The sequence below is a fragment of the Engystomops pustulosus genome, chromosome 2 (assembly GCF_040894005.1).
Source record: "Engystomops pustulosus chromosome 2, aEngPut4.maternal, whole genome shotgun sequence".
NCBI classification, from domain to species: Eukaryota; Metazoa; Chordata; class Amphibia; order Anura; family Leptodactylidae; genus Engystomops; species Engystomops pustulosus.
In genome coordinates this window covers 63,997,844-64,006,456 of record NC_092412.1, presented here as the reverse complement: position 1 = coordinate 64,006,456, position 8,613 = coordinate 63,997,844, and the positions used below count along the sequence as shown (strand labels likewise).

General features: G+C 43.5%; 1 protein-coding gene and 4 non-coding genes across 5 annotated transcripts; all 5 read right to left on the bottom strand.

Annotated features, from left to right (window-relative positions):
- Window positions 1-308: 308 nt before the first annotated feature.
- On the bottom strand, window positions 309-5,654 carry ATP5F1B (ATP synthase F1 subunit beta). Its single transcript, XM_072135000.1, has 10 exons — window positions 5,464-5,654; window positions 4,328-4,510; window positions 3,635-3,809; window positions 3,211-3,332; window positions 2,302-2,486; window positions 1,742-1,900; window positions 1,538-1,660; window positions 915-1,127; window positions 630-831; window positions 309-540 (listed from the first exon to the last, which is right to left on the bottom strand). Exons 1-10 carry the CDS (start codon window positions 5,579-5,581, stop codon window positions 443-445), a joined length of 1,578 nt encoding a protein of 525 aa, XP_071991101.1. The 5' UTR covers window positions 5,582-5,654; the 3' UTR covers window positions 309-442.
- Window positions 1,198-1,270, bottom strand: LOC140120076 (small nucleolar RNA SNORD59). Its single transcript, XR_011853503.1, has one exon. It is a non-coding gene; the product is annotated as a small nucleolar RNA SNORD59 (small nucleolar RNA).
- LOC140120077 (small nucleolar RNA SNORD59) lies at window positions 2,990-3,062 on the bottom strand. The gene has a single exon (XR_011853504.1). It is a non-coding gene; the product is annotated as a small nucleolar RNA SNORD59 (small nucleolar RNA).
- Window positions 4,131-4,203, bottom strand: LOC140120074 (small nucleolar RNA SNORD59). The gene has a single exon (XR_011853500.1). It is a non-coding gene; the product is annotated as a small nucleolar RNA SNORD59 (small nucleolar RNA).
- On the bottom strand, window positions 4,791-4,863 carry LOC140120075 (small nucleolar RNA SNORD59). The gene has a single exon (XR_011853502.1). It is a non-coding gene; the product is annotated as a small nucleolar RNA SNORD59 (small nucleolar RNA).
- Window positions 5,655-8,613: the final 2,959 nt, after the last annotated feature.

The window sequence follows — 8,613 nt, the reverse complement described above, 5'->3', positions numbered from 1 at the left end:
CAAAAAAAATATAAGACACCGTCTTATTTTTGGGGAAACAGGGTACCTTTGCCTATATGAAATTAGGAAATTACTGGCATCACAGAACAAATGCTCAGAAGCAGCCAAGTGTTGCAAATTTTTAGAGTATAACAATGGTAGCACAAGAAATACCTAGACCAATAAAACGGATCTATAGTATGCATTTAGTAGACTTTCCAGTGGCTGTTAAGGTTGTGGCAACTAAAGAGGCCTGTAAAAGAGACTAGTAGTGTAACTTATTGCTGCAATTGTGTGTTATTTAACCAAAAGCTCACACCATACAAATGTGGTCTGTACACAGATGTTTTATTGGAAATTTTAAATACACTTTGCCGACACTATCCATTAGACAGGCAAAAAGAATTACTGAGGATGAAGGTGTTGTGGATGAGTGCTTTCAAGGAAACGTTTTATCAAGTCTTTAAGAGTGCTCTTCTGCTAGTTTCTCAGCCTTTGTTACAGCTTCTTCAATAGGTCCTACCATGTAAAAAGCCTGTTCAGGCAAGTGATCGTATTCACCTGCAAAATTGAAATGAAAAAAGGTGGATTAGATATCCAATTGCCCAATTTCTCATTACAGTATTCCAACCATTTCAGGTCATAGTTACCATGAAGGATCTGCTTGAATCCCTTGATGGTTTCTTTAAGAGGAACCAGTTTGCCCAAGTGCCCAGTAAAAACCTCAGCAACCTGGAAAGGCTGAGACAGGAAACGCTGGATCTTACGGGCTCTGGCTACAGTAAGTTTGTCTTCTTCTGACAGTTCATCCATACCCAAGATGGCAATAATATCCTGCAGTGATTTGTAGTCCTATAAAAAGGGAAAGAAAAAACTTTAATTTTTATTTTGCTCTTCAAGGTCTAAAGTGCAATTTGTGCATGCAAAGTACAAACCTGCAAGATCTTCTGCACACCACGAGCTACATCATAGTGCTCTGTGCCCACAATGTTGGGGTCCATGATACGGGAGGTGGAATCCAGAGGATCCACAGCTGGGTAGATTCCAAGCTCAGCAATAGCACGTGACAACACAGTTGTGGCATCCAAGTGAGCAAATGTGGTGGCAGGGGCAGGATCTGTCAAGTCATCAGCAGGCACATAGATGGCCTATTAAGAGAGAAAAAGTGAAAAGCTTAGAGGAGCCACAGGCAGGACTGTAGATTGGGTGTTATTGATGCCTTGTCAGAAACAGAACGAGTTGCTTCAGCAAACTCAGAAGAACGAAAGTCTAAGTTACTCATCATCTCAGGCAATAAGTAGGAGCAAATTCATACAGAGTGTGAAAGGACAGTTGCCGTAAAAGAATCTGTTAAAGATGATCTAATCAAGAGATTTTCCAGTGGTCAACACCCAGTACAGCTAAACCCCATTTAAAGTTCTCTTGAGAAACTTGGTTTACAAAGTTACACTACATTTAAAGGATTTTGGATAATTTTATTTAGACACATACTAGTGTCACACTAAACTAAGCCAAAGTCTTAAATGTTAGAGAACACTAGCCTGCTACAGATACAAACCTGCACAGAAGTAATAGATCCCTTCTTTGTGGTTGTAATTCTCTCCTGCATAGTACCCATGTCAGTGGCCAGGGTTGGTTGGTAGCCCACAGCAGAGGGAATACGGCCCAGCAAGGCAGACACCTACAGAAAGTGGACAGGGTCAGCATTCCAGAACGCACCAAAGATGTACCTAGGACAGACTTGTGTTGATTTGGCAATTACCTCTGAACCAGCCTGGGTAAACCTGAAGATATTGTCAATGAAAAGCAGCACATCTTGTCCTTCTTGATCTCTGAAGTATTCAGCAACAGTCAAACCAGTCAGAGCAACACGAGCCCTGGCACCTGGGGGTTCATTCATCTGTCCGTATACCAGGGCTACCTATAGCAAGTGTAAAAGAATATTTTAACTATTCACGCTTCCCATTAATGCGCCAAGGATTTCTGTAGAGCGGATCAGCGGCAAAACATGCGACTACAACCAAAAGATAGTACTGCAGAGAAGCAAACAGTGATGGGGACTCATCTATACCTGATCAGAATGGATCTACCCACTTTCTATAGAAGTGGAGGCTTTTGGCACATGAAACATCCAATTACAGAAGTAGCAACTAGGCTTCTATAAAAGCAATAGCCATGACAAATCAATATCAGATCACTGCCCTAGAGGGTAGGTCTGTTTCTTATTTATTTGTTCATTATACGGTACATAAGTGTGACACAGAAGGCTGCTGGACAATGTAAGCTCTACATACATGGTGTGGGAGGAAGAAAGACACTAACCTTAGATGTGGTATCCTTCAGGTTAATGACACCAGACTCAATCATTTCATGGTATAAGTCATTCCCTTCACGGGTACGTTCTCCTACTCCAGCAAACACGGAGTAACCACCATGGGCTTTGGCCACATTGTTGATCAGCTCCATAATAAGTACGGTTTTACCCACACCAGCACCACCGAACAAACCTAAAAATTAAAAAAAAAAAAAAAAAAACACATAAGAAACCTATAATAAGCCTGCATTAACTAGATGGCTTTAGTAAAGAATCTTGTCAAGAGCCCTTGTTCTGGCTCCTCCAAGTTCCTATAGAGAATAGTGTACACATTGCTAAAGAGGTTTTATAGTAAAACTAGCTTTTACCTAATTTTTTTTTTAAGTTAGATCAAATATACCTTTATATACAGAGCTGTGTCTCTAGTCCCATGGGAGTGGTTAGTGGGGCAGACATTTATGTTCTGAGGGGTGAGGCGGGAAGGATATGGATGGTTTTTATTTGAAATTGATGCCTGGCAAGGGGGAAACTCCTCCTCACAGGCCACTACCTTTCTGTATGCAAAGCTTAGTCCCCCTGGTAAACTTTAACTCCTATTGGATAAAAGACAGTTACTATAAAAAGAGACTTTGTTTATGTCTACTCTTCTCTATGGGAGAAGCAGAGAAACGTCTGATGACAGTATCCCTTTAAGAGTTTCTTCAGATTGATAACGTCTTCAGTAGTCTCAGAAGAACGAAAGTCAAATCAATAAAATCACCACAAGAAACGTCAGTAGTGTTTCAGAAACTAACTAATCCCCAGTAAGACATAGTCTTTCCTCCTTTTTTGGAGACCAGGTGGCTAGTTTATTGTCTGCATGACAGGTACTTAGCATAAATCTTTACCCAAGGATCACCAAATAAAAACCAACATACCGATTTTTCCTCCTTTAGCGTAGGGAGCAAGAAGATCTACCACCTTGATTCCAGTAACCAGAATTTCCTGCTCAACACTCATTTCAACAAACTCTGGTGCTTCAGCATGGATGGCAGCGAACCTGTATGTACAAAGTGACAAGCAATGAGACTGTGCAAGAGGTAAGTAATACCCATCAGTTCAGTTCAGGAGTAATTTCAAAGGAAATATATAGCAGGATACAACTTAAATCCCACTACAAATGTGCATCAAGCATATGGTACAGCAACCTACGTAATGCTGAATGGAGACATTAAGCTCTTTAGGCCTTTATACTATAACATGAGGGGAAAGAAATCTTATCACGTGAGCCCATTCTGCAAATCCAGTTTCAATAATGCAAGCCAGAATTTAATTGGTAAATTGATTTGGATCACCACTCACTGTTTGGTAGTAATCGGGCCTCTTTCATCAATTGGTTCACCGATGACATTCATAATTCTTCCAAGGGTCTCAGGACCAACAGGAATTCTGATTGGGGTGCCAGTGTCCAGGACCTTCTGCCCTCTAACCAAACCTTCGGTACCATCCATAGCAATGGTACGGACAGTGTTCTCCCCTATTCCAAAATGAAAACTCCATGATTTATACAGAAAAGGATGTCCAGGATTTCAGAGTCGCTTATCAAAAGATTAAAAAAAAAAAACTTAGGATAAGAAATTACAGGTTACCAAGTTCAAGGACATCCTCATGACCACAGAGGCCAAGCACTTCCCTCAGCAATCTGGCTGCATACATATAATCAGCAAAGAGACCAGTGTTTGGCTGCAGGGGTCATGTACAGCAGAAGGGAAGGTCAAGGATCACAAGAGGAGTAAATAGTTTTATAATAACTACTATGATTTTTAACTCCAAGATGACCTTTAAGTCTGCATTTACACCTTCTCAGATCATTAAGTTGCTTCAGAAGACTCAGAAGAACGAAAGTCATGATTGATGATCATCAAAGAAGGAGAATATTATATCCTCCACTGGAGAATATCAGCCCGAGAAAGGCCCCCCTACTCCCAGAGAAGTGGCCATCTTAACAAGGCCTCCCAGTACTATAGACTGTACACAAGAATAGGTCCACTTTACCCAAGTGCTGTGCAACTTCCAGAACCAGCCTGCTGTCCCTGCCCTGGACCTCAAGAGCATTCAGGATTGGTGGCAGGCCTTCATCAAACTGGACGTCGACAACGGCTCCGATGACAGCGACAATGCGGCCATTAGCTGTGCCTGCCTTGGCAGCGGTGGCAGCCTGAGCTGCATAGTCTCTCTCTGGAAAGGAAAGTAAAGCGTGGTAAGGCTGTGTTCACATGGACTAGGATCAATCATACTGTGTGTAAAGAGTGCTGTACATGGTTGTGACAATCACTGTAATTTATTGAAATCAGCAAGTGTGAACAGCATCCAGCAGGACAAGTCTTGACCTTTTCCCATGTCAGGGCAAGCTAACCCCTGTAGGGAAGGTCAAGGAACACAAGAGGGGCAAGTAATTTTATAATAACACTTGTTTATGATTTAAACTCCAAGATGACCTTTAGGTCTGCATTTACTTCCTTCTCAGATCATTAAGTTGCTTCAGAAAACTCAGAAGAACGAAAGTCATGATTGATGATCATCACAGGAGGAGAATTATGTTGTTATAACCGAGACCCTCCACTGCAGAATATCAGCCTGGGGAAGGCTCAGAGGAGGATATGCAACAATCACTTATTGACATCAGTGCAGGTGTGAACAGCAGCCAACAAGACAAGTCAGACCCCTATAATATGTGCGCATCAGGCTTCACCTTCCCCATGTGAGGGCAAGTTAACCCCGTAGTAATCCACAGGAGAGGCACAACCTCTGCACACACTTCACCTCTGCTGTGATCCCCCACAAGGACAAGGTGTCACCCGGCCCGTGCACAGGGCGAAGGTCATGCACAGATTCTATAGGAGATGTGAGACGATGCACTCCGCGGTACCGCAGCGCCGTGCACACAGGAGCCGCGCCGATGCGGTGAGGGCCGAGCACAAGGTCAGAGACTGAGTAATGAGGAGCCGGGTACAGCGGCCCCAGCCCCAGCTGCCCCATGTGCTACTACAGAGGGTAACCACAGCCCCGGGCACAGAGGACTCGCACTGTCACCCCCGCCATGCTGCAGGCCCGCCCGGGACGACAGAGGCCTAGCCGCTACTCAATGACACAGCTAGGTCACCGCAGCGCAGGCCGGCCAGCATACTTACGTGCGAGCAGCGCAGCAGGAGAGCTCCTCAGCAGGGTCTGGCCAAGCTGCAGGGAGCTGGCGGCCGGCTTGAAGGCCCTGAGGGCCCCGGCGGAGCAGCGTCCAACAGCTCCTAACATGGCGGCGGCAGAAGGAGAGAGCAGCAGAGGAGAAGGAGCACTCAGCAAGTCTACCTCCGGGGGCGGATACAAGAAGGGCACAGGCTTCACGTCACAGGGAGGGCTCTGCTTTTTATTGGTCTAAAGCAATGTCAATTTTCTACTTCGCGTCTTTTCATTGGATAGTGAGGGGATCGCGCAGACGTCAGAGTCTGCGGGGCGGGACGTGACGCCGGAGGATTGTCAGTCATGAGGGGGCGGAGCTTTCGAGGCGGCGTGACCTGTGCGGTCATGTCCTTCACTGTCTTTCAAATATGGTGGAAGGAAGTGTTCGTAAAAGTGAGGCGTCCTCCCTGCTCTCTTCTCCCCTGAGTCTAGTATATAAGTAAGAAACAGTTGTGTATACTAAGTGCAGGTGTGCACGGGAGCTAAATGCGGACCTCAGTAATCGCACATCACATGCTCTTTGCGTCTTATATGCTTACTGAGGATGCGTTCACACGTGGCGTTTTCAGCAATGAGTAATCTAAGGTTGCAGATTTCAAAGTCTGTGAAATATTCATAGGACAAGTCATCAACATCAGATGATCAGGTTTCAGGTTTCCAAAACCTAGGACCTGCTCCACATAAGTTCATGCTATCAGCTGTTCAGTGTTGCAATAAAAGAATAAGGCCCAGTTCATACCTATATCAGGGGTCTGCACTTAAGGGGAGCTAAATGGAAACTAAAAGTTTAAAGGGAACCTGTCAGCAGAATTGACCTTATAAACCACTGTAAGCATGTTGTTAAATGGGCTAAAGGATATTACCACCAGATTACTGGTGGTAAAGTGTCCTAAGCAGAATGGTATCCCATGTGTTGGTGGGGTGGGGGTTTGCCAAAACGCATGTGCGTTTCCAATGAAACACATGTGTTTTATGGGAAATATATTTGCGTTTTGCCCAAATCCCCTCCACGTGTGTTTTTGGATGCGTTTAAAAACGCCATGTGAGAAACCGCATGTAGGCTGCTTGTTACATCTAGGGGAAGGGGGACTGTGTTCTACAAGTTTTCTGGCTTTGTTATTGCCAAAATAATATCTTTGTAAAAGTGCTGGAGGCACTCAAGAGCCTCCCGGCAGAATGAGAATGTCAGAGGCAGTCACTGGAATGAGAGTTCTAGAGACACTTGAATGAGTGTCAGAGACAGTCACCGAAAGAGACTTCCAGAGACAGACAGTCTCTCATAGAGTTGGTCAGTGACAGAGACTGTCTATAGATACATATAAAATATTTTTTGTTAACCTATTCTATTTTGTTATAGCTAAGAGCAGTTATTTACTATTCTGGGCAACGACCGGAGCTACAGCTATTATAATATAAAATAAACTGTATTTATTGGAAAATTTTCAGTGAAACTAAATACAGACCTCCTAAATACAGACTCTAGACTCCACATCAGCTAAACAAATGCAGACACATAATCAGTCCTCAATTAGCTAAAATGGATAGTTCCAATCCCCAAAAAACTAAGTTTGTAAACCTACCTGGCACCCTGTCTGGTGGAGCAGGGTCCCTAAAAGGTGTGTGCTAACATGCAAGGCAGTGTTTCTCTCACCTCATGCTCTTGCTCTTTCTCTGCAGACATTCATACAAGGCAATATTCCTTTCACCTCATAACACATGCCCTTGGGGCACCCTTCTCTTTCAGCCAGGGTGCCAGGTAGGTTTACAAACTTCATTTTCTGGGGATAGGAACTGTGCATTTTTTTTTAGCTAAAAACAGTGTGGAAACAAGTTAGTAAAGTGCTATAGGAACTTGTAATAACGCTTTTATTGAATCTGGTGACAGGTTCTCTTTAACCACTTAGCGTGTATATCATATATCAGAGGCTGAGCGCAGTGACTTAACGCTCAGCGTCCGATATATCACACAGAGAGCTGATGCCGGTTCAGCTCAAGATCTAACGTGCATCGGGATACACAGGGTGCCGTCTGTAACCAACAGCTGACACCCCAGTGTAACACCCGCGGACGGAGTGGGCTCCAATCGCGGGTGTTTAACCAGGTAAATGCCACGGTCAGCATGACTGGGTCATTTAACCTACCTTTGGGGGGGTCTTTCCCCCCACGATCGTCCGCCTCGCGCCATCTTTAGGGGGCACCGATTGACTCTATGACAGCCCTGGGGTCCGATCAGGAAAGGCCATCTCAAAGGCACAGTGTCAGCCTATGCATGTGCATAGGCTGACACAACTAATACCCTGCAATAAATCAGTATTGCAGAGTATTATCATGAACAAGCAGATGTTGCCCATAAGCCCCATAACATATAAAGAAGACGTATAACACAAAAAAAGTCTAAATCATAACACAAACCCCACATATATAGTATTGACGCGTCCGTGACAATAATAGTAAGAATAAAAGTAAATCATTATTGAACCCGCACGATGAACGGCAAAAAACAAAACAAAAAAAAACTAGCAAAAATATTATTTTTACCTATTGAATGCTCACAAAAATGCAATAAAAAGTGTTGAAAAAAACATATGTACTCCAGAATGATACTGTTGCAAAGTACAACAAAAAAAAAGCCATCAACCAGCTCCATAGCCAAAAAAGTCAAAATGTTATGCCACTTGGAAGAAGTCAATGCAAAACTCATAGATTTTTCCCCAGATTAGGGTATTATTTAGCAAATTTAATAAAACGTAAGAAAAAATATTAATGTATGGTATCCCCGTAATCGTATTGACCCATAGAATAAAGATAACATGATATTGGGCTATACAGTGAACACCAAAAAAAAAAAAAGTAAAAAATCCAGTACAGAATTGATTATTTTCTACTCCTGCCCTCAAAAAAAAAGTTCATACATTTTCAACAATAGGGGATACCAAGCCCAAAATGGTAACACTGAAAAAAGCATCTCATCCCGCAAAAAAATTGCCATATGGCCCCAATAACGAATAAGCGAAAATTTTATAGCATACAAAAGGGGCCAAAGAGGAAACTAAAATCCTTCTTCCCTTCTGCGCCTCGCTGTGCCCCCATCAAACAAGTAATGGCCA